Source organism: Nestor notabilis, unplaced genomic scaffold (assembly GCF_000696875.1).
Source record: "Nestor notabilis isolate BGI_N333 unplaced genomic scaffold, ASM69687v1 scaffold17246, whole genome shotgun sequence".
Classification (NCBI taxonomy): Eukaryota; Metazoa; Chordata; class Aves; order Psittaciformes; family Psittacidae; genus Nestor; species Nestor notabilis.
Genome location: NW_009934455.1, coordinates 11352 through 37694, shown reverse-complemented (window position 1 = coordinate 37694; position 26343 = coordinate 11352). Strand labels below are relative to the sequence as shown.

General features: G+C 37.0%; 1 protein-coding gene across 1 annotated transcript in view; it reads left to right on the top strand.

The window, feature by feature from the left end:
* Window positions 1–20125, top strand: part of LOC104407946 (oxidation resistance protein 1-like) — a gene marked incomplete at its 3' end in the record, with an annotated part of 28351 nt that extends 8226 nt beyond the window's left edge. Inside the window, exons 3-8 of the mRNA XM_010017360.1 lie at window positions 116–229; window positions 5050–5202; window positions 10093–10277; window positions 12019–12812; window positions 16609–16777; window positions 19930–20125. Of these exons, the coding sequence (XP_010015662.1) occupies window positions 116–229; window positions 5050–5202; window positions 10093–10277; window positions 12019–12812; window positions 16609–16777; window positions 19930–20125 (1611 nt within the window). The remainder of the gene's footprint in view (window positions 1–115; window positions 230–5049; window positions 5203–10092; window positions 10278–12018; window positions 12813–16608; window positions 16778–19929) is intronic.
* Between the last annotated feature and the right edge of the window lie 6218 nt (window positions 20126–26343).

Sequence of the window (26343 nt, the reverse complement as noted above, 5' to 3'; positions counted from 1 at the left end):
TGAATGATTTTGTATAGCTTATTTTGAGAAGACATAGGAAATACACCTGAACTGCTGGAAAGTCTGAAGTAAACCTGAAAGCATAACTTCTAACTACATTATATCTTCTTTATAGATTTTGTATGTTCCTGACCCAGACTACATTTCTAGTGTGGACAGCTCCCCCTCTCTAAGTCCTATAAGTCCCCTATCACCTACATCTTCCGAAGCAGAGCTTGACAAGGCTACAGTAAATGTAGGTATACCTGTTGTCCTTGAAATGAATTTTCCCTTGCAAGAGAAATGTTACAGATGCTATGCTTTCTTCTTACACTATCCTTTCGTTCTGCTGAGAAAGTGCTTAACAACATTTCAAGTTGAAAAGAAAAATAGTACCTTTTTAAAGTTAAATATAAGCTTTTAGTCTTTGTAAATGACAGTTTTCTATGTGAAAACTGCTTTGAAGGCAAGTTGTTTGTAGCAAAATACTATCCTTGCACACTGAAGTCTTAAATACTAGTTCCTGTTGCATTTCTGTATTTGCTACTTTTCAGAACTAGTTAAACATTTGTCTCTAATCTTACTGAGTTTTTGTAGCAGTGATACATGGGCAAGAATACTCAAATAGCTAAAAGAAAAGAGCTCCCCTGCTCCCTTTAGCAGTGTGGGAGGAGGTTCTCTGATTTCCTTTAGCAAAATGAAGTAAATGGGGATGGGGGGAAGCAAGTTTCAATGAAAGGCTTATTCAGTAGTTCCACCTTTGTAGATTTTTCTAATGCTAAAATTATTTAGCCATCAAAGCTGCTCTGTACTTCAGCTTGAATGTAGATTCTTAGCTAGGAGCTAGCTTTGTATAAGTATGTCTTTCCAGGAACACTGGCTTCCTGTCAACAGAATTCCATGGGGAGGACTCCAAGCAGGAAATGCAGCATTGGAGCCTGAGCTTCTCTGTGATTATGACCTTATTCAGATATTTCTTTATCTGTTACTATTATTCTTTTCCTAGATACTGTCTTTTCTCTCAAATAACAAGCTGTCTTCATAGTGCTTAGTCAAGCTGTCAGATGCCTACTCCGGTAGACTACTCTGGCCTAATATTTCTGTTCATGTAATATGTCTGCTGTCATTTGTGTTGAATAATTTCTTTTATGTTTTATGGCAAACTGAATTTGATGTAGCACAGTAAACAGACTAGTCTGCAAGAACACATTTGTCTGTATCAGTCTTGGAATGACTGTAAATGTTAGGATAGATCTACCCATATAGATTTATGTCATGAGAAGTTACTCAAGGGAAAATAGTTTCACTACTAGAAATCAGGGCTGCTCTTACAATGCTGATCCTATGTCAGAAAAATACCTTATGCTTGCTCTTGTGCATTATTTTGTGTATGCTTGTTTGCATATAGTAGATAAGGGGGCTTAGTTGTGTAACCATACCTGTAATTTATCTGAAACTTAGACTGTAAGGCTGCGTGGAGACCTCATAGCAGCCTTCCAATTTCTGAAGGGGGCCTACAAGGATACTGGGGAGGGACTCTTCATTAGGGACTCTAGTGGTAGGACAAGGGGTAATGGCTTTAAACTTAAACAGGGGAAGTTTAGGTTAGATCTAAGGAAGAAGTTCTTCACAGTGAGGGTGGTGAGGCACTGGAATAGGTTGCCCAAGGAAGTTGTGAATGCTCCAACCCTGGAGGTGTTCAAGGCCACGTTGGACAGAGCCTTGGGCGACCTAGTTTAGTGTGTGGTGTCCTTGCCCATGGCAGGGGGGTTGGAACTAGATGATGTTAAGGTCCTTTCCAACCCTAACTATTCTATGATTCTATGATTCTATAATAGATAAAAGCTTGAAAGTGTAGAAGAAACCAACTAGATTAAAAACTTCTAAAAGTTAGCATCTTCCTATGCAAAAGGTTGTTTTGTCTAGTGTAGGCAGTTCAATGTTAGTAACAATCTGAGTGTTAAATGTCATTTACCTGACACTGTGGTGTTGGAGAACAATTTTGCACACATCATTACATGTTGTGGGTTACTACAAGCAGTTCTTAAATGCTTCAGGGAAGGTAAAACAAATGAGCAATGTGACAAGATGTAATAAAGTGATTATGGAAGTCTCTGTTTCTGAGGTCTTTCAAAATACATGTAAGGAGGGAAGGGATATTTATAGATACAGTTTGTCAAAAGAAAGCAAAGGATGAAAGTCACTTGCCTTTGTTGGTGTGGACTCTGTATGTGTGTTCGGGTTTGTTTTTCAAGCAGTCTAGCAACACAAAAGGCACTCAACTTCTGTTTGAGCACTTAAGGCTGGAGAGTCTTGTTCTTAATCATAGCACCTGTTTTCTGTGTTTCTCTTTGCTGATTGCTGTCATTATGAATGAGAGCATACATTCTGTTACGCTCTGCATTGATATCTGTCATCTGTCACTCTCCTTCAATTTTGGCTTGATGTACAGTTTAAATTTAAGCCCATTTCAAGGTAAAGCATATGTTATGCTACCTGCCTAATATAAAGGGGTTTCTCAGCGCTATGGTCATTTAAACTGATGAGTTCTTGCTGTAAATTGAGTAAGATGGCTAATGAACAACTGAACTGTTGTTGAGATAAAATAGAAAGTATTCTATTCTCCATGCTTTTTTGTTTCTGTTTTATCACACACTGGATTAGTTTAACACAACCATGTGTCTAAATACAAATCAGCATGTGGCTAATGTAAGACCTGCATTGCCATGTTAAGTTTGGGTTTGTTTGTTGTTTTTTTTGTTGTGGTTTGTTTGGTTTTTTTATGTCTCTACTACCTATAAAACTTAAAATGCACTTCAAAATAATATGTAGTGACAAAGGAGTCGTCATTAAATTTGAAAGTCTGCCACCAGTATTATTCCTGTTCTATATTGCATGACAATGTAAATGAGAGAGATGGCTTCTTCACAGTGGACTTGGATATCAGCTGAGGGTTCTTGCGGCCATTTGCTAAGTTATGCGAGTTACAAAGGTGATCACATAATTTTTAGGAGAGAGGCGTATATAGAATGATAAATCATCTCTGGGAAGTTTGGGTTTTAGCTTTTTCAGTAAAATTCACTTCAGTGTTCTCTAAGATGTTTTGGGTTTTGTGCTTTCTAACTAAAATTGTCAGATGCAATCAAAGGCTACAGTATTGCCAGAGATGACTGAAAAAATTGTGTATAAGGTTCGTGAATGTGGTTAAAGGTATTTAACTTCCATCTGTACTAGTGAATAGAACTGAACAGAAAAGCAGAAAACAAAAGGGAACATAGTCGTTCACATTTTTAACAAATAGTAATATTTTATTAGTAACTAAAAATAGTGATTATGTATGAAATGGGAGTCTTTAGATCTTGGTTAAGCTCTAAGACAGGGTTGCTGTGACTATAAAGTAGGCTTTGGTGTAGTCTGTCTGCTATACATGTAGTTTTTATTTCACTGCTTTGTCTTGTCCCTTGTAAGGTTCCATATTCACTACTTTGGATGTACTGTTAAGACAGCAACGTGGGTAACTGTTCCTATTATCTGCCCAGGAAGGTCACTGTCCCAGAGCAGCCTTATTACATACTAGGGAAATGTGAACTGAATTGGATGGACTACGAGATGGGCTGGAAAAATTGGCAGGATCTTTGGGCTCAAAGTGATTCAGTATTTGTGTGTGTGGCTGGTTGTTGTTTGTTGTTTGTTTTCTGTGATGGTGGACAATTACAAATCCTTGAGGGTCTCTATTGGCCTAATATTGTTGATAACCTGCTCATTAGTGACCTGAATGTTGGGATACAGAACAGAATGCACTGTCAACAAGCTTGGAGGGTGGGGAGGGTGGCAGCAAAAATTAGGGAAAATGGGCAATACACTGGAGGGAAGGGCAAAGGCTGCTCATGAGAGGAACAAGAGTCTGGAGAGATGAAGTAACAGAAACCTCATGAAATTCAACAACAGCTAAGACCTGCCTGGAACAGAAAGAGTCTCATGTGGTAGCACAGGGTAAGGCTTGCTAGCAGAGTATGAGGAGTAGTGTCCTGGTGGAGATGTTGAACTTTGTTCACTTGTGATGGTGAAGGCTAATGATATGCCAGGTGGCAAATGAAAGAGGAATGCCACCAGGTTAAAGGAAATGGTTATTCCCCTGTCTGGGGGGCTCGTGAAGCTGCATTTGCAGTATTGTGTCAACTTCTGGCACCTCCAGTACAAGGCAAAGATTGGCATGATGGAGAGAGTCCAGTGGAGGGCCATTAAGATGGTCAGGGAATGGAAAATCAGGCACAAGGACTGGCTGAGAGTTGGGATGTTTTTAGTCGGGAGAAGAAAATACTAATGGACAACCTCATTTCTATGTTTGTACCTACCTGATAGGTCAGAGAGAAGGGAAGAAGAGTTTGGGGTCTTCAGAGGTTTGTAATAAAACAGTGAGCAGCAACAGCTTCAAGTTGCTGCAGAAGAGGTCCTGGTTAAATGACAGAAAAAAATTTTTCATAGTGAGAGTGGTTCAACGCTGGAGCAGGTTCCTTGGAAAGGCTGTGGAATCTCCAGCCTTGAAGACTGCAACTCAACTGGAAAGGCAATGAGCAGCATGATGTAATATGAGCTTAGGCCTGCTTTGAACACAGGGTTGGACTAGCTGACTTTGCAACAAAGTCATGTGTAATATCATGGAAGGTAAACAGAAGACACTTAATAGGACTTCGATTGAAGTTAGAAAATAATCCTTTCTGCTAACTTCTGCTCAAATTTTGCATGTGACACTGTATGGCTTCCTTACGTGAATTCTAATCGTTGTTCTGTTTATTACCAGGTTGATTCTGAATACCTTTGCTCTCTTGCATTTCTTATGGGCTTGTTGAGCTGTACTTTGTTAGTTGCGTACACCATCAGATCAAGGCAGTCCTTTAAACTGCAGTGGACTTGGAACCCTATTTTTACATTTTCTTTATGTCAAAGAAAAATAAGTAAAATTACACAACAAAATCTCTTAAAGTTAATATTGGTTGATAAGTTCCTAATTTTTCCTCCTGCCCTGCTTTTTTTTTTTTTTTTTTTTTAAATTTTAATATTCCCTTATAGGATCCAGATGGAGTCCAGCGGAAAGAGTCAGCTGCTTCACCAGCACACCCGTGTGTTCGCCCTACAAGAGTGGTATCGTCCACCTCCGAAGAGGAGGAAGCATTTACAGAGAAATTTCTAAAAATCAATTGCAAGTACATCACTAATGGCAAGGTACTTAAACCTTCAAGCTTTACTGTTACTGTATGGGATGTAAAAATAAAGTACACTTAAACCATAAACACACAGTAAAATTTAGTTACTGATAGGTAGATGGATCATTTTCTATAGACATACATCTATATAAACTTTTTTTAAAATACTTTTTCCTTTGGATTCTCAGACCACTTGTTTCTTAGACATGATACAAACAGTTAATATGTGACTAACTTGTGACAAACTTCCCTGTAGCCATTTTGTTAAGTGATTCTTTCTTGATGATGGCATGAGATCTGTTTTTTCTTTAGGTTAGTCTCTCTCATAAATAATTCTCTTTAGTTACAGTGGAGAAGAACATGCTTTAAACTGTAAGGAAATAGGTAGTTGTGTAGCTTCACTTCCATCTTCCTAAAGCAGAACACTGTGAGCAGAATTGACTTCTAATTCTGTAAACAAACACTTCTGTATTCAGTGTAGTCTGGTAGAAATCTTGATTTTATTTTGAAGGAGGAGTTACAGGTCTCTCAGTAGTGTCATTACACAAATGCCTCTAAGTTAGTGGCAATTAATTAACTTCAGTTCATAGGTGCACAAGTCTTGCACAGATTTTTCAGGGACAGAGAGAATGTCAAAAGATGTTACCTCAGAATGCTTTAAGGAAAAACAAAATTTATTCCTCTCCCCCCAGAGCAAAATGACTATTAGGCACTTTAATCAGGCAAAATCATGCCTTCACTCAAACTGAATAAATACAAAGAAACTCAAAGTACTTGTAGTACTTCCTCCTTCACCTGAAGTTTGGGTATGTATATAGGAATACTGCTGACTCTTGCTCAGCTGTAGGTTTGCTGTGTGTTAGAAGTTGGTGAAAAGTACTGGAAAAGCTTTGTTTGTAGCTTTGTTCTAGTTTGCAAGTTAGTTTGCTTCACTCCTTGCAAAAAGTCCTTAGGTGACTTTTTTGACATTGTTCCTAGACAAGTCATTACTTACTAGTTTAAGTGCTCTGATGCAGAGGAGTTGAGGACTGTGAGCCTCTGTTAGAAATTGGCTAGTGGAAAATTGTGGAAAAATCTAGGGTTAAAATTTACAGTATATTATTTATGTACTGTTCCTCATCAGAATATTATGGGAAGTGTTCACAGCATCTGTCTGACTTGCATCTTTATAGCTGATTTTCAGAACTTCAAGGAGAATTCTGTTTAAAGAGTTATAATCCATTGCAGTGTCAGCCCATACTCAGGGAGAAAGGTAGGGAGAGGAATGAATGCTAACACGCTCAGATTGGAGTACCAGATTTCATAAGTTTAGAATTTAATTTAGCCTTTGTGTCACACGTGGTAGGAATGTTCTTTGGCATGTCATCTTATCCTCTCCTTGATATGTTTCTTCATGATGCAGGATGATAAAACTTCAAAGGTTTTCTGGAGGAAGCTTAAAAGATTCATCCTCTGTGTCCCACTCTAGAAGTGATTTTGAAGCTCATAGTTAACTGTCTTAAAGGGTTTCAGATGTGAAATCTCACTCATCTGATGCTTGTGAACTGCAGTCTAGTGAAAGCCTGGTTTTCAATAGATCAATTTCACATGTGAAAGGGCTTGCATTAAGTTCAGACAGTCTAATTTCTTCTCACTTTTTCAAGACTGCTTATTCCATATGTGTTTGGAGTTGGTTTTAGTCATTCATGTGAATTCCTGGACAAGCGTATAGGAATTCTCTGAGATGCAGTAACCTGAGATGCTGGAACCTGGGAACATTTTCTGTGTTCCAGTATTTGCTCTCTGTTACCTGGTGATGGCTACTGTTAGAGGTGGGGTGTTGGGCACTGTTAGAAACAGGGTGGTGTAAATATGCCACACCCTGGTCGGAGAATAAATCTGTGCAACCAGTGTGCTGCAGAGTCACACCTTCACTCACCGTTTATTGCGTATGTAGGCATGCCCTTTCTTGCAGCCACGCTTTTGTGGAAAGGTGTGTTGCTTTGGCTTTTAATTCTTTGAACTGTTATTTGGAGACAGAAAAAGGTGTCTTAAACAGTCTACTTGATTGAAACTGAAGCTAATATAGGAGCTTTTAAATTCTTCGTTCATTATTATTTTTGCTAGTTTGCTTGCCCTGTTTTGAAAAGTAGTAGGTAAAGGAAAATTACTAATACTAAGGTTTAAGAAACAACAACAAAAAAAAAGCCAACCTGGAAACATGGGCACAAAAAGTACACGTTGTTCGTGAAGTGAAAAGGAGGATGCTGACAAGGTTCAGAATTTCTACAAGGGAGGGGGGAACCCAATAAAGTATTATCTTTATGATAAAAGTACATTCAGATGTGCCCTGGAAAAAGATGACTGTCTTGGATATGATGACATTTCTTTAAGATATTAATAAGCCTGGCCTGCGAGGTTTGGGATGGGTAAGTTGATGTCTTCTGAACTGCTGAAATTGAGGCTGAAGCAAGATAACTGAAATGAGGAGAAGATGTGCAGCTGGTTCTTTATACATATTATTCTGATGTTGTGATTCTCTAGTGTTCAGATAAGCAATGTAAAATTGACTTAGGAAACTTCTAATATACTTTGCAATAAAATATTATTTAATTGATATTTGATCTGGACTAACAGCTGAAGCAGTCTAACTTGCTTTTGAGAGCTCAGATAAAGCATTGGACCTTGTTGATGTGAATGATATATCAGTAGTGACAGCTCACCCCTTGATAGAAAAACAACATCTCTTTTTATTGCCTCAGGAGCTTTAGGACTTCCTGTGTACTTAATTTATTAAGGAAGGTTCATGAAATAGTGAATATGTGAAGACAAAATCTTAGGCTGGAAATTCAGTTCTCTAATGAACTTGAGTACTTACTGCTTCTGCTGAGTAATACATGATTTTATAAGTTGGTATTGAACTCTTAAATCCTTTGGCTAGAGCAGTCATATAACCTTATCTATTTTTCATCTCTTTCTCTATCTTGACTGTTCTTGATGAAGCACATGGGCAGCGAAAAAGTAGGGAAGGGACCTATAAAGATCATATAGTCCAACTGCCGTCAGTGCTATGGCCTTGACTTCTCTGGGATGGATGTGGAGAACACTGGTAAAATGTTTACATGTGCAGTCATTAATGGAAGACTTCAGATTTAGAAATGATGCTGCTTTATTTTTTTTTTTTATGTACTGAATTTACAGAAGTAATATGTCTTTAAAGAAAAGCAGTTGTTCTTCTGAGTAGACTTACTGACTTCTGAAGTCATGTTAGATTTATCTTCTAGACTACAGTGGATATAACCAAATGTAGACTTCCACTGACAGTCATCTTCTTGAAAATCTTCTGTGCACATTGAAAGTCTGTTTCCACAGTACAGTGCTGGGAAAGAAATGCCAGTGACAGTTTTGTGTCAGTGTCTTAAACACCTTGGAATTCTGTAACTACGTTCTGCTGACTTTGAAGACTTTAAGCATATGCTTTTTACTCTAAAAGGAATGTAGAAAACCAGACAAGGCACTGAACAACTAATAGGGCTTAAAAGCACCTTAAGAATGTGTACTTGAGACTGTTTCCATTTTTCCATAATGGTGATAGCTTTGGTCACTGCTGTAGACTTTAATACTATTTTTGGTTTGGTTTTTATAACATGCAATTTCCTGCTCACTACATGGCGTCTTTGTTTTTCTACTGTGAAGGTCAGCAACCATCATAATGCTGGGAACAAATTTCTGGAATTGGGGAGGACTGTAGTTGTATTTCATGCTGTGCTGATATGTTGTCTTAAAACAAACCTGAAAACAATCACACACACACCCCCCCCATACAGAGTGATTGTAATCACTGTGAACATTTTTTCACATGAAGCAACTCTTGTGATTGTTGCACAAAAGTTTTGAATGTCTTTCTAAATTTGTACAGTCCTCAAGAGTCAAGATCTGTGACTGAAGAATTACTGTCATCCTGCTTAAAGCTAGATTTCCTCCAGTTCATAATTTTAGCTCAAACCCTACCACTTTAACAGTCTAATTAATTCTTTAGCAGGCAGCTCAGCTGGTGTTGATGTTTGCATGTGTTTCTAATGCTTAAAAAATTGGGAGAAAAAGAAGTTCAGTATATAGTAAATTATCTTGGTACCTGTCCTGTGTAAAAACCTACAGCTCATGGTATGAGTATCAACTTTCTTTAAATGTTTTAATACTAGAAGTTCGAAGTCTACTTGTATTCATGTACTGCAGCTGTGATGAAAGCCATCTAAAGCCGCATCTTGGTGCAGCTGCATCTTTAAAAATCTTTAATATTTTTGATCTAGTTTTATTCTGTAAATATATTTGTCCAATCAGTCAACAGGTCCATTAAGTTAGAGTGACTTGTATTGGATACTGCTGTTGTTTTTGTGTAAAGATAAACAATTTTTGAAGATCATTCTTTTCTTGTTCTTTAATTAAATAATAGCCAAGTGAGAGGAGTGAAAAGTCAGGATTTGGACAATGCTTGAAGTTATGAAGTTATTTGTAAAATAGCAATAAAGTAAAACTGTGGTTATATGGGAAAGATGTGTCTTTACCTCAGAGGAGCTGCCTAGCATATCCTTTAAAGTGCAAGGTTTTTTTTCTCTTTGGTGTGTTGTGGGTTTTTTTGGGTTTTTTGGGTGTGTGAGGTTTAGGTTTTGTTGTTTAGGGTTTTTTTTTACTCAAGCCAGGTATTAAGTAGCTGTGAGGACCAAAACTGTTCTTTTGGGAAAGTAGGTGCAATTAATTTGCTTCCCCAGAAAAATGGTTATGCTTTTCTAGATGACTGAAAAACACAAGGAACTGTATAAAATTGCTTCAATACAAAAATGCTTTACAAACGTGTTTTTCCTATAAAAAATGGAGACTACGCCGAAATACAAAGGAGAAAAATTACCACGTATTTTCCCTCTCATTTTAGGGTACGGTCAATGGTGTGCTGCTAGTGACGCCAAATAATATAATGTTTGATCCTCATAAAATGGATCCTCTGGTTCAAGAGAACGGCTGTGAAGAGTATGGCATCATGTGTCCAATGGAAGAAGTGATGTCAGCTGCTCTGTATAAGGAAATTGTGGACAGCAAAATTAAGGATTCATTAAGCATGTAAGATAGAATAGTATTTATAAAGCTCTGAGTAAATATGAACAGTAGCCATATTGCTGACCATGCAAAACTAGCAAAACCACATTTTCTTCTGTTTTCTGTTCTATGAACATCATTGAAGATTGGCTTGGAAAGATCCATGAGAAAACTTGCTTCACCTTAAGTTCTCACATTCTATATGCTGTATAGAATAAATCTTCTTCTATATACATGGATTCTAATTTCCTCCAGTAGTCTCTTTTAAGAAGTACTGTATAGCAAGAGATACCACACCACTTCCTCTGTCCCTTCCCAGGACACAGGAACAGATGTGTTTGATCCCTCAGGAATTTAAGACAGATGTATGGAATAGAAAAGTCCAACTTAAGCAGCTTTACGTGTAACTCTTTATTGTTTACAGTTTTTCACTTCCTTCTTAAGCTCCTGTTGCTCTGATATATGGTTGTAAGACTCATTTTCTAAGATGTATGTGTATTTTTATGGCATTAGGAGTATATTTTTTCCCTTTTTGAGTGAGGGAGGAACTGCATGTTTGCCTTTGGATGTAGCTTGTTAGGGGTGAACAGAGTTGAGTTTGGATTACTGATGTTTAGTATGGTAGACATTTAAAACTGACTTTAAACAGCATTATGAAAAATCTTTGTTCCATTGTGTCGGTTGCCTAATTCTTGTACTGGCCTCAGAAATAGAATGAACTCTTAACATTAAAGCCAAAAAGGACTTAAAAAAAAGATAAAATTATGCCACCGCATTTGCCTGTCACAGCTCATAAAACAGGTATTCGCAGACTACCTTGACCATCTTAACTGCAGGGAAGTGGACTTCTTTAACCAAGGTAGAGTTGTCTGTATGTATGAGAGAGTAAAGCTGTTTGCCTGGTGTGTAATTTTTAAACAGTTGCATTTTTTAAGTAAGGTATAATGATACTCAGTACTCTTCTAAAACTCACAGAATTTCTGGTTAGCTTCTTCTTGAAAGGCAGGTTTGAATAAGATTGTTTCTGTTGAAGAAAAGAAGTTATTTTATGCTTGCTTTTACACTATTTATCAACATCTGATATCTGCTTTTTAAATCGTTCCGTTGTACCAAGTAGTTTGGGATTTATTTTGCCTAACAATGGTATCCTCAAAGATAGGTACCTGACTGGAGAAGACACTTATCACTGGTTTAGGTATTTCTCATGGGCAAAATGGTAAGATCTACCTTAATGGTTCCTGTTGTTCTGCATTGACTAACTTAGATAGTTAAGGTTGGACCAGATGGGTTTTGCTATTCCTTTCTTACCAGTGAGCTGGGCGTCAACTTCATGATAGGGTGGGACAGACCTATACAATTGTACCGGGCTTTTTGGTAGGCGAAGCTTGCAAGACTGTGGAAGGTATTCACCTTTACAGGTTATGGTTTTATGTAGTGTTTTATTGGTTTTTCCTCTGTTGTTTTGGTGTTTATACTTTAAGCATCTCAAACAATCTTGTTGGCTTCCTGGGAAGCCCTGTGAAAGTCATGTAATGAATTTGGAAAGTCCTATCTATGTCATGCTGGTAAAAGGTCTCCCTTAAGTTTACTCATACAAGAGCATATTTTATGCTTGTTTCTTATTACTGATGCTCTGGCCTATCGTTGCTTAAGGGTTGTTTTTTTAAGAGCACTTTTAATTTCTTTTAGCATTAAACAAAACTTGGTAAAGAAGAGCTTGATACAGAAGGCACCTGCTATAACGACATTCTTTTTTGCTCAACAGAGATGTAGAACAGCTGTCTGTAAGAGAACTTTGCCATTCCAGGAAGGGTGCAAAGAGCAATGCAGATGAAACAGATTCCAGGATTCAGGATACAGGCAATGACAGTGCTAGTACTGCCCCAAGGAGCACAGAGGAGTCTCTTTCAGAAGATGTCTTCACAGAATCAGAACTCTCTCCAATACGTGAGGAACTTGTATCCTCAGATGAGCTTCGACAAGACAAGTCTTCTGGAGCATCATCAGAATCTGTCCAAACAATAAACCAGACAAGCACTGAATGTTTAACAATCATTTCAGACTCAAACGAAGCAGCCAGTGACTTAAAACCCAGTGTGGAAACGGTTGTAAATGTTAAACAGTTTGGTACCCACAGCTTGGGCTCAGAAGGAGCTGAGATGTCTAGAAAGGGGGGAAAAGAACCTAGTGAAAATATTGCAGATGTCCTCCAGCAGTCTTTACAAGGATCCCATAGTAGTGAAGAGCATGACAAAGAGGCAGAAGTGGGCAATAATCAAGATTCCTCACTAGGAAAAGAACTAGAAGGAGAGAGTAAGATGGGAGAGGAATGTCCACGTTGTGAAGATACCACAGACTCTCAAAAGAAAGAGACAACTAACAAAGAGAAAGGAGTGAGAGAGCGAACTCAAGACTCAGAGACAGAAGTTGAGGAACTCCGCAAATTGTGGAAGACTCACACTATGCAACAGACAAAACAACAAAGAGAGAACATGCAACAGGGTTCAAAAAAACAAACTGGTCAGAAAAATGTGACTGCAGGAGATGGGCAACTGGAAGGTGAGTCAGTATCTATGGATACAGTCTTAACCTTCAGATTTGCAATGTTCCTCTAACTCATCAGAATTTTGTTGGGTTTCATTCTGTAGAATACATCTTCCTTCATATTGCTTATATTTCTCATTGGTTTGAAGATATGCCTAAGTTATACTTTATATAAATCAGAGGGAAAAAGTACTGCTCAGGAAACTGAAAATGTGGATATCTTTGTCATTTTTCGTCACCGAAATTATATTTACAATCATATTAAAACATAGTATATTTGTAGGGGAGATTTAAGTGAGCTTGTGAATTTGGTCCATGATGCATTGGTCACTGGAGAGAGCTCAAAATTACAAACGTTCTTTAGCAATCGGTTGGCTGCCACTTAAATTTTGACCCTAGTGTACATGTGTATGAATGAATTTCAGAGAATTAATTTCATCTTACTTATAGAGTACTGACCTTGTGATTATGGCTTATGCAACGAACACTAGAATCTTAACACTGTTAGATGCTTTCAGAACTTTTTCACTTGTGTCTCGTCACTCTTTCATGCTGACTAGAACAAGGTTAAGCATACAAAAAGACATTTTTCAGGATAAATAAGAGCTAGATGGTAAGAAACCAATGCTATGAATATGGGGAACAACTAGAATTACTTCTTTAGTACCTGCACTCCTCTGCAAAAATCAGGTTCTAGTTGGAAGTTATCTTGAAAGTCTGTTGAAGTTACTCAGTTAATAAAAAAAAAAATGTATCTTTTCTTTAAGTAACTGAAAGCTGTTTCTGTATTTATGTGATTTTACTTTTTAGAAAAATTCATAGGTCACTTTTTGGTGCCTTAACATCTTACTAATGGAGATAAACTGTTTTTTTATTGTGCACTATTTTGGGGGCTAGAAAGAAATCATATAATCTGTTTGTAACAGGCATTATAGATGTATGAAGTACATTTGAAGGTAGATTTCATTATATTAACTAAAAGTTGAGATTGGATTGAACAGGAAGATATATTCTGCAATTGACAGAAATTCATCTTGCATTTCAGAGTTCTTTGACAAAATTGCTGCTTTCCTTCCAATTGAATAGTATTTATAGTTCAGTTGTATTAGATGCTTTAGTTTTGTCAGTTTCTGAAAGATTCTATCGAGTGACTGCAGGTTTTTATGCATCATGTGGTCTGTACAGTCACAGAGTATATACATGTATAATCAGAAGAGTATCTGCATACAGTCAGACAGAGGCGTGCTGATCAGAAATCTGCACATGCTGATACACCCTCACTGAAGGTTGGGAGTGCAAAATAGAAATTAAAAAAAAAAAAAAGGCATAGGTTACTTTTTGGAGATTTGTGCTGATGATTTCAGTCCAGCTGCAGCTGGAATTGTTGTTTTCTTGCATGCTGTATTAGTGGAATGCAAATAAAATCATGAATTATTTCCGCATCTAGGTAGATTTGGTGAAGCTTCTACTTTACTTCCATTGTCTACAGGCAAGTTTAAATAGAGCCAGTGTAATAGCTTAACTCTTGAAGGTCATCAGAGACTAAATATGACAGATCTGCTAACAGTAGGTGACTGAAAACACTATGTCATTACAAAATTGAAACACTGTGAACCCTGTCTAATACCCTGCCTATTAGACTAAAACTGCGAAGTAATCATATTATGACTTTTGTGTCATTAAGTTACCTAGATAGTTGTTTTATCTTCTGCATACAGCAAGGACTTTGAATTTCTTTGCTTTTGTGGGAGTTTTAAGCATCTAGGTTTTGGGGAACTACCATTTCTTGATCTTTGCAGAGCTTAAATATTTGAGTTTGGAATTAATGATCTGTTTGTTTGGAATGTTGAACAGGTGATGCAATGCAAATTGAGAACAAGAGCAGACTAGTTAAAAAGGTCTCCCTTGGATTCTTTTCCTAATCATCATCCAGGACTCTTATTCTCTTCTATTCTTACAGACACTTATGTCAACCACTGGACGGAAATAAAAGCTAGATGTAGTTGATAATTTGGAGAAATTGTGATGGTAGTTTTGTGTGTATATAAACAAGCTGGAATCTCATTAAAGGTAACATGTATGTTTGCTGCTTAGTTAGCTGGGTATCAGCAGAGACAGAAAAAAAAAGGCTTGAGAAACACAATAGCCATTAGTACAACACTTTTGTATGATATACTCTGTGTGAACTTAAAAAAAATATATTAGATAACACATCAAAAAAGAGCATTGCAAATAGTCCTTTTGAGATTTTGGGGCAGGGCTAAATTGTTTTCATCCTCTCTGCTAGCTGGAAATATCATCTCACTCATTTTTCTTTTTTAAGGTGTGGTTCAAGTCCTGCTTCTCTGAGCTCTAGGTCAGAGAAGTTCTAAACTGCTGCATCTGAAGGATCAAAATCCCAAATGTCAGATCAGTTCCAGAGTAATGCTCTTAACACTGCCCCAAAGTTCATGTGCCAGGTTTGGTTTATCTAGGGTTCTTCTGGGGTTTGTTTTCAGTCTGATAATTCACAGTTGAGTTTCCAGCCTTACAAAATACTTCTAAATCATGCATATTCTGACGATTTTACTATCCTGTATACTGCAGGCATCATTCTAAAATGTACAACTGCACATTTATTTACTGGGGAAAAAAAAAAAGTCCTTTCTTTGTGCTATCGTCTAAACTTTATAATGAAAATCCAGTTGAGAAAACATACAATAAAGATGTTTCTAGATCAAGAAGGTGATGTTTTCTGTTCTTAGTGTATCTGTAGTTTGCAGTGTAGACACTGAAGGAGAACTTCAACTGTAAAGAAAAGATGAGTGTCCTAGAAAACTGGAACATATCTGTATGTACATGTAACACCAGAGGTAGCATAAATTCTTTGTCACAGCTGATCATAAGTTTACATTTTCCTTCATTGCTTTAAGAGGTCTCTTGTGGCTGCAGCTCATGTTCTAGGATTTGGGCAATTAATCTAGCAAAGAAACAATTTTGAGAAGCTTCCTTCCTTTACCTGGTGCTGACTTGAAAACGCAGACCTTGAGGGTAATCGTATGATTTTATTAGTTCAATTAAATACTCTGGAGTGAAAAATCCCATACCACAACATCCAGTATACTTTATCCTAGAGTGGTGTTCATACCTTTTGAAGTGTTTGATATAGCTAATAAATTAAAATTCATCTCAACCCTCTATTAGTACTGCCAGAGCTTTTCTTTTTCTAAGTGCAAAGTAACTAATGAACAGCTTTGACATTTGTGAATCAAGCCTAAGTACTTATTTAACATAGTGCTTTTGCCATATATATGGAATATCTTTTTAACAGCAGGAGGGTTGTCTGATTGGGTTATCTGATTGAGTTGCCCAAGGAAGTTGTGAATGCTCCAACCCTGGCAGTGTTCAAGGCCAGGTTGGACAGAGCCTTGGGTGATATAGTTCAGTGTGAGGTGTCCCTGCTCATGGCAGCGGGCTTGGAACTAGATCATCTTAAGGTCCTTTCCAACCCAGGCTATTCTATGAGTCAGTGTTGAGGGATATGCATTGAGAATACCTTCTGAAATACTTTCAAGCACTGGATAAAAGACTTGTATCTGGGGTTGGAAGCAGAAATGAATGTTAGAATTATTCAAATGTTTTGTACTCTGAAGTTAATCCTGATGATGCAAGTTATGTAACAAAAAAAGGACAGGTAGTTATTGCTACCTGTGTTACCTCATCTGCTATTACTAATTTATTGATGTCCATTATACCTGTATTGCCTAATACAAAATAGGCTAATAATTTTGGTTTGTACCTTGTGGATAGCTTACTTTTTCTTTACTAATAGGTTCTTCTCATACAAAAGAAAAAAGGCGACATCGATCTCACAAGTTTTTGCGTCTCAGGGTCGGAAAACCCATGAGGAAAACATTCGTTTCACAAGCAAGTGCATCAATGCAACAGTATGCACAGAGGGATAAAAAACACGAGTACTGGTTTGCTGTTCCACAAGAAAGGTAAGAAGGAGGTAAACTGTAGAAATCAACACTTTCCTGTAGGTCTTTGAGCTTTTTTTTTTTTTCTTCCCTGCACCGTTCAGAATTTTTCACTGACTCTGTCTATAAAGCAACACAAAAAAAGGCCAGCAACTGAGCATATTGATGATTAGCTTGTACGTAACACTGGAATGCCTCATTCCAATACTGAAGTTTTACTGATTTACTTGAGTTATTTGTCGGTTCAGCCAGTAGTTTCTCATGGTATTACTTAGACTTGTGTTTGTAGCAAATAAATAATCAAAGAAAGAAAGATTCAAGTAAGTGATGTCTGATGAAGGAAGTGAGTTCTGCAACAAAGTTTTCATTGTCATTATTTGTGCTTCCCATTATTTGGAAACTTTCTAAAAATTCTCTCTACTTCTTCAAGCTCTGAGTTCAGAAGGGCTAGCTGGGGTTCCTTTGTCTTACCTTTTTATTTGGAACATAAAACTTTTCCAGGAAGCAACTTAAACACATATATCGGAAAAATGTCTAAACTTGTTGCAGTGATTCAAAGACATGAGGTGTCTGTGTTCACTCACTGGTAAAATCTTGAATTCTGAAATAAGCTCTGCTTCTAGGAAACTGTGACTTATTTTCAAGTTGAATGTGATTTTTGGGGGTGTTGGAGATCATTGCATCCTTGTCAGAAGCGGGGGGAAAGAAAGAAACAACAAAGCTATCAGCTGTCATCTTGTATAAATACCTACACACAATGATCAAGTCACTTTTCCATCTTTTCTTTTGAGCTGAATGGCATAGAATGTCCAGTTGGGGCACTGCAGTTGAGGACAGATATGGATCAGTTGGAGAGTCCAGAGGAATGCAGCAAGACTAATTAATGCCTAGAAAGTGTAACATATAAAGAAAATTAGAAGTAAGTGGGGTTCTTTAATCTAAAGGAGCAAAGGTTGATTACAAACATAAAAGCATTTCATACTTTAAAGTTGGCTGCAACAAGAAAGATGGTAGGTTTGGGTTCTGGGGTTTTCTGTATCCACTGTGAATGGAGATGCGTAATGGACTGAAATTACATCGAAATATTTGAATTTTCCAACAGGGACAAGTGAGTCTGTGCTAGTGCATCACTAACCTGCTTTTAAATACCACTACCCCTAAGTGGTAGAGATTGTGCAGTTTCTTGAGACAGGTATCTGTCACACTCGTTCTGGTATAGTTAATCCTGTCTGGACCAGGTGAGCTCTTGTGGTTACACTCAACTCAGAAATTGCTTGTTCTTTTCGTATCGTATTTGATTTGAAAACAGATAAATGTTTATATGGCAATGACGTTTAGATCAGCTGATTAAAATGGTTACTGTCTCTTTGGTTCATTTACTAATGTAGCAGAGCAAATACCTACTTTCAGTATAAAGTAGAATTTATCACCTATCTCAGAAGAAACAGTTCTTTATTTTACAATCTGCATCTGATCTTGGAAATTGCTCCACCTGTGAAGGGTCTCTCTCTAACTGTATAGGGAATTAGTAGTGTGTTCTTTATCAGTCCACTCTGTGCCCTATGTTTTTGTATACAAAAAGTCACCTGTGGTGGTATCGAGGTGTTTGTTTTCTTAATTCAGTGTTAGCTTTGAGTGCTACTCTTCATTGGTCAAAATATTTAGTGTTAAACCAATTTATTTGTTACCTAGTGGTACGAAAGAGAAAAAAAAAAAGTAGGTATCTGCCAAACCTGCATCATTTCAGCGTACTTAATCTCAAATGAGCCAGTCTGGGAAGGAGTGTCTTTGAGTTCCTTAAACATGAAGTTTTACTTAAACTGATATAATTATAGACTATTTCAAGCTCTTAGAAAGTTAAAATCAGGATTTCTTTTTTAATTTTCCTACTTGTAAGACTTTTTAAAATTGATCTAGTTCAGTGCATGAGGAGTCTGCAGCTTCCTGTTCTGACTTTGTCATAGAACTTGTCTAGCTTTATGCATCTGAAATGTTTTATTCTTTTACTGTCTTTTTCCTTTCATCAGTGTTATCCAGGAACCTTAATTTTAACAGAGGTGACTTTGAATAACTGATCCTGTTCAGAGACTATTATTACATACATGTGTGCTGAACAGAGGCACATGAAAACTATAGCTGCAGTTTTGAGTGATTTTGCTGCTCGATGTATCTTGCTGTTCTTCCAGTACTCAGTTTTGCAAGGATCTAGTAAGGAGGGGGGGGAGGGGGCGGGAAAAGTCCCAATATTGTTCTTCATGCTGATCAGTGTGCAGATTCCCTATAGTGAATGTCTCTGAAGAGAGACATAAAGAATGTTCAAAGTCTTGGTAACCAGAGCCATAAAGCTCTGCCTCTGAAGCTGTCTTTTCCATGATGAGCAGGTATTAGTGCATTCACTGCATGTCCTTTTTCTAAATGCTCCATCTGTGCACGTACAGGAAATGCTTAAACAGTATAGACTGGCATTTAATAGGTTTGTAAATTACTTTCTTCTGGGAATTCTGGCATTTTGTTCTTCCAAACTGGAAAACTATGCCATTTGTGGCAGATAACTTAAAAAGAGGTGACTTTGAATCTTGGTACTTGCTGCAGTTACTATAGTCTGTAGTTTATGATCTAGCTATATATATGTCTCTATATATATATCTTATTTCTTTTATCTGTAGTAATTTTGAGTTTGTGTTATCTTGATTACATGTCTTGGAAGTGTTCAGCTCTTCTTCAGGGGTGGGGAAAACAAACATGCAGACACCTTTAAATTCCAGTTTATTCATGTTTTTACATAGCTCTTTTTAAATAAACTTTAAAAATCTTAGTGTTTTATGCTGCAAGTTACTTCAATTGTAAGCAGAGGTTTCCCAACAGTATAGAAGTGCTTGAAGGACCATGCTGATGTATGAAAACACAGCTAGTCAACTGCCAACTTGTTTCCTATTTTTCCTCCAGTGTCAGCTTCAAGTAATTAAAAACAAAGGCAGAAGAAAACAAAACAAAAAATAAACAAAAGAAAACCCTAGCATTTAAAATACTTTTTAAATATGTCTCTAATACCTAATAAAACATGAAATAGTAAGTATTCGTTTTAACCTTACATACTTCATGATTATTAGACATGACCCAAAAGATCACAAACTTACCTTATTTTTTTCTGTGTCATTACTTGACTTCTCTAGGACAGATCACTTGTATGTCTTCTTTATCCAGTGGAGTCCAGAGATATACGCAGAAGATACTGGGGAATCTCTTCGGGAACCTGGATTTATAGTGGTAAAAAAGAAGGAAGAGCCTGAAACTAGTGAAGAATCTACTACTGAAGATGCTGCTAAAGAGTGGGAGGTAAGGCAGAACAGTGTCAAAGACTTAATTTTGGTTTTTTTAATACTTTCGTAGGAATACAGTTAAAATAGTGTTAAATACTTTCCATTAAGATAAACAAAGCAATGTGCTTGTTAGTCTGCTTATTATGATCATGACTGTTTAATTTATGCCATCCTAATGCTTTGCTCTAACATCAGTTCAGGGCAACATTTCACAATTACAAGTCATTTTTGCATGGAGCAAATCGTAACTTAAAACTCAGAGTTAAAAGGAATGAGAGTAGAGCAATGAAGTTTTAACTCTGATGAAGCAGACTTAGTTTTCAGTCAAGTAAACTGTCAGTTTTCTGATACTTATCATCCCTGATTGCTAAGTCTCAAAACAGGGGTGAGAACAAAAAGGAAAATTAATCTGTAAATGATATGTTTTTTCCCAATAATCCAGTAATTAATTTCTCAGTTATAACTTCTTCATACATTAAGATGTTGTTGCGTGGATTTTGGTAATATACTATAACTGGAACTATCTCTATTTTTTTATGACATACTTCTCCCATGTGAATCTGTGTCCACTGTGTTTATATGGACACATCTTTACATGTCTACATGGTTTTGTTTTGTAGTGTACATACAGTTAAAGCACTTGTAGTTGTGTGCATTGAAGTGTCAGTCTAAGTTTGATTCTTGTCACATATATTGTAGAAGTAACTCATCAGCACTGTTTAACTTGAGTCTCGGGAACTGCACTCTCTGACTGTAAGACTAACTTCCTGCCCACCCCCACCTCCCCTTTTCTTCCACTCCTCCCACCTTGCCCCACAGTGGAGCATGTTGAAATTAAGGAAGTCTGTATTTGGGTTGTATGTAAAGTGTAAAAGAAATTGAAAAAGCCTGTGGTAGACTAACTACGTGTAATAGTGTTCTTAGCTCCAACAATCAGAATCACATTAGAACTCTGACCTCAAACTTCTCACCTACTTAGCTGAAGTATTAGGCTGTGGATACAAAATACTATTTTTGCAGCTCAGTAATTTTGCATGGAGGATTTTTGCTTTGAGACATTAATATTATAATCATAAAAACATATCTTTTGAGTCTTCATACTCAGGTATTTTTAACAGCAATATATTTTGGTGCTGACTCTTGCTCAAAGCCTTTGTAAGTATTTGATGTTTTAAAACTTGGCCTTTTGGAACACAGAAACTGCTGGCAAGTGATCAATATAAGGTTTAAGGCACAGTATGTCTCCCTTTTAATGAGCTCTTCAGTAACTTTGCACCGTAATATAATTACAGAATAATTTCCACAGAAAATAGAGCAAAATTTTTTTCAGGGCTAGATGTTTTAACTTTTTAGGAGTTACTTTTGAAGAAGGTACAGGCAGTGCATTTCCTACATGTAATAAAATCTGTAAGATATTTACTGCAGAATGAGGTCTGGCCTTAAGCCTTTATTTAGGTCTCCTCTGGAAGCAATTGTAGAACACATATATTTTAAAAATACTGTTATTTCCATACGTGTTACGTGAAAATTATGTCAAGATTATAAAGATTATAAAATAATAATGATCTAGATTTAAAAGTTAATGTGATTAGTGAGATGGATAACTTTTTTTAAAAGATGTTATGCAAGTGTAAGAAATATGCTAATGTGGTCTTCCATGCATTTTAACTTGAGTAATGTGACTTCTTATGACTGATTTCTAGCACAAATCTGAAAGCTGCTAAAAACTTTTTAATCAGAAATGTTCGACAGTACCAGATGGTTCAACCTGTCATTACATACAGCTGCGTTTTAGTGGCTTTTTAACATATGTGCTAGAAAGTATATCAGTACACAAAGGGAATTGTAGCTATTGCCATACCCGTTATTCCCGTTGAATTTCAGTCATTATGTTCAATCAGTATACTAGTTTATTTTAAAGCAAGAAGCTTTTTCTCTGACAGCTCTTGATCCAGGTGTAAAATAATGTAAGATAGCAAGCGAATTTCAGTATCACTGAAATTTTCTTGTGGATACTGAGATGAAAAATAGGCTCCCTTCTTCAGAACACGGTGATGGGAGAACTCCAAGTAGAAGGAAAAATGAAAGCAAAATCTTGATGCGCAAATGCATCAAGATCTACCGAAAGAGGAAGGTGGTGGAGTAGCTTTCTCTTCCAAAAAGTATTCTTTCAGCTATAGGTGTACAGTATCTTAAAACTGGAGAAACAGGAAAGAGAATTAATCACAGAATCAACTAGGTTGGAAAAGACCTTTAAGATCTTAAAGTCCAGCAATTACCCCAGAACTGCCAAGACCACCACTAAACCTTACCACTGAGGGCCTCATCTACATGGTTTTTGAAAACTTTAGGGACGGTGGTTCCATCACTTCCCTGGGCAGCCTGTTCCAATACCTGACAACTCTTTCAGTGAAGAAATATTTCCTAAAATCCAACCTAAACCTCCCCTGGCACAATTTGAGATCATTTCCTCTCATGCCATTGCTGTTTACTTGGGAGAGGAGACTGACCTCCACCTCACTACATATAACGTCCTTGCAGGTAGTTGTAGAGAGTGATAAGGTACCCCCTGAGCCTTCTCTTCTCCAGGCTAAACAACCCCAGTTCCCTCAGCTGTTCCTCATAGGTGTGGTACTCTGAGGCAGCTTTTCCTTCTTTATTAGTCCTGTGTTAATATGTTCAGCTGCAGATTTTTTTGAGACACTTCAAGGAAGTACTGTGCTTTTTTAAGAGGAAAGGAATTACAGGAAGAGGAACAAACAAAAGCAAAGATTAGTAATGTATAAAACAAGTAGTAGGTGTTGGTTTGTAAGTTTCTTAAATGAATCGGTGAGTAGGCCAGAACTCTTACTTTGAATTTAGTCCAGTTTTTCATCTGCATATGCTTTCTTTATCTACCTGTATAGAGTAGTCCATTTCTTATCGGCCTTTTCTCTGAAGTAATCCACTAAATGTAACCTCAACTGATCTAGCAGCAAAGAGATCAAGGGAATCCCTTAGCTGATGCTTTTTTATGGTATGCTACACACTTAATAGATAATTGACTTATTAGAAATAACCATGAATCTACTACTGTCTAATATTACCATCAGAAAAGGTGACTGATTCATAGCTGTCAGTGACTTAAGAGTTTAAAACAAGCTCTGTGGGGGGTATCTCGTAGCTCCTGTTGCTGATGGTGTTCTTCAGTAGCTGCCTTTCTGAGAGGCGTCTGCCAGTCCCATTGGCAAAGCTCTCTAAATTAAGGTGTGCTTTTTCACTTAAGATCGGTCCATTCTCTGGTGTCCTCTAGACATGAGTAGACAAGAATTTTGTATATTATGTAAGAAATGAAACTGTGCTGCTATCTGCTTAGTTCTCAAATACCTTTTTTTACCTTCTGTGCTTAACTGAATGGGCATACACTAGGGAAGAGGGTGTTTTGGGTTGTGTGTGGGTGCAGAGGTATATTTATCATGATACTCTTTTACTTAGTATGTAAGTTCAAATGTGTGTTCAAGTGCTAATGGCTTTCTTTATCTGTTAGCACAATTAATTAATACTGGTTAGAAATCTGTGTTGATAAACAACTGCTTTTTCCAAAGCATATTCTGTACTTGCATTTAGTCATAGCAAGATTAGATAGTAAGCTGATTGTTTCTGTTGTTGAAGCAACTTCCCTCAGTACTTTTGTGGTCTGATTTTGTTTCTTTTTTTAAGTTCACGTTGCTTTTAGAAGAGAAGTGTTGTTGACATTCCCTGTAAAGGGTAAATGTTGTTCCATTGCTTATATGTTGTATATTTTAAAAAGACAAACAAGAAACCCCAACATAGCAGAGCACAAATTATGAATCAAACTTGGTTATAGAACAACTTGAAGAAAGATTAGAAGGGCTACCCATGCATTATTATTTTTTTATTATCTTTCTTGTAGACCTTTAACTTTTTCAGTTCGGGGGGGAAAAAAAAATCCTGTTTTCCTAAAATAGATTGTAAAACTTTGATGGGATTGTTTCCACTGCTGTTGCTATATGAAGTGGCAGTTGGCATTTTGAAATTGGGCACTAGAGGAAAAAAAGATGTGGAAAACATGGGCTCGTATAAAATGCCCCCCATATCAGGGATCTAGTATAGAGTTAAATGAGGCACATAAACTTCCCACTGAATTTACATGTACATGAAGTGTGCTGATAAGATTAAATACTTTTCTGCACAAGTTGGCATGCACATGTAATTTGTTAAAATCTTTAGAGAACCAGTTTATCATATCTGGGGAGGAAGGACAACAAAACTAGTTTTCCAAGCAAGGTTTATACAGTTTTAATAATGCTAGGTGAAAAGGAAATTGTGCTCTAAAAAACATAGCACAGGGAGGAGGGCAGTAGAGGGGAAATAATGGAAGTGACTACTTGTGTAGGAAGCACTAGTCTGTAAAGGAGAAATGACACAATTTGTGCTTTCCCATGTGAGTTTTATCATAAAATTTTTGCACCTTATATTTGTATCTAAAGGACTAATTGATGTCTTGGGGGATGAAGGGGAGATGGAAAAGAAATTAAGAGATCAGAATACCTTAATTTACTTATTTAGTGCTTCATCTGATGGTCTGTGAAGGTAATTCTCAAAGTTAATGACATTCCTTGAACAATGAAGTATTCCTTGAGTGGTTAACTTTTTTGATGGGAAGCTGGAAAACTGGAATGTTCCATTATATCAGTTGTATGTGTATAATGCACTTTTTTATTACATGCAGAAATATGACTTACTGACATAGACTGCTCACCTAGCTTTTGAATCTAGAACATCCAAAACAATATCTGTGTAAGGTAGTGCAGCTGTTAAGTGTCCTTGTCATCATGCGGTACTGGAAATACAGGATTTATGCTTATGGATCAAATCTCTGGTCATCAGACAGAGTACAGATGGAAAGGTAAAAAAAAAAAAGGAAAGAAAATGCAAAAAGTACAATTACTGAGTGTGGCTACAGCCAAATGTGTCAGAGGTGTTAAGGAAATTTCATCTTGGGCACGCGTGACTAAATCAGTAAAGGAAATTGGTTCCTATTTAAACGTGAAGTCTGTTAAGGAAACAGAATTAATTGCTCTGTACTAGAGTAACTCATAATTATTTGAAGTGCTGGTTCTTCCTCTTCACCTTCTTCCCGTGTCATTTCATTTTATTTATTACTATTATTCAGGATTGAGTCATACTTGAGATCCATGCAAATCTAAGTACTCATCCATGAGATGTTTGAAACCAGGATATTTCTTGTCTTAGGACCTGCAAGCTAGTCCTAAAGTAGTTGGAAGCTCATCTGTTTTACTGTTTCCATCAGCTTGTCAGTTGTTTGGAAAACACATTTGGAAAACACAGAAATCTGGTTTCAGTTAAAGCTGTCTAGAAGTTAACTTCCAAAAATGAAGGATGAGTTGATACATATTCGTAGATGATTTTTCCCAGGTTCACTGGGTCATGTTCTGAACTTTCATAATCAGTACCTTTGGTTTTGCATATTGAATTTCTGTAAACACTTCTGAAAATGAAACTTGAGGAAAAACGACCTTACATTGAGGGTGGCAGAGCACTGGAACATGCTGCCCACGGAGGTTGTGGAGTCTCCCTCTCTGGAGACATTCAAAACCCACCTGGACGTATTCCTGTGTAACCTGCTCTAGGTGGCCCTGCCTTGGCAGAGGGGTGGACTGGATGATTTCCAGAGGTCCCTTCCAACCCTAATGATTCTTTGAAAAGCAATACTTCTTAGTAACTTGGTTGTCAAACTAATGAGTTTTAGTTGGAACTTCAGACATAGCTTGAAAATGTTTACTAGATAAAGCCATTAGTTGCACATGAAATTCTGCCTTCCAGAATTGGTGTTTGAGTTAGACATCCAACATTTCAACATTAACAAAACTGTAACTTCTGGGAAGTCTTGAAATTCTATTTCTGTATGTTTGTGGAAAGATGGTCACAAACAGTGATTATGTCTCCTGGTCGGGTAACATCTGAAGAAGGTTTTTCAAGATTGAGTACTGGACATAGGTGCTTAAGTTCTTTATTGGATCTGGGCTGTAACCTAGAATGTCCCTATATTAAAATGGACTTTTCAGTTTCAGTATGCACTGCTATCTTAAGGTTTTTTTGTATTCTTAATCATCTTTTTCTGTAAATTTGCTTCCACTCGCTACTGTATACTTCAGTGCTCAATTGCTTAAAGAAACAGCTGCTTGTTTTGCCTTACACTTTAAAATGTGGTATGATCATAATGTTGTATGGCAAGCTGAGTAA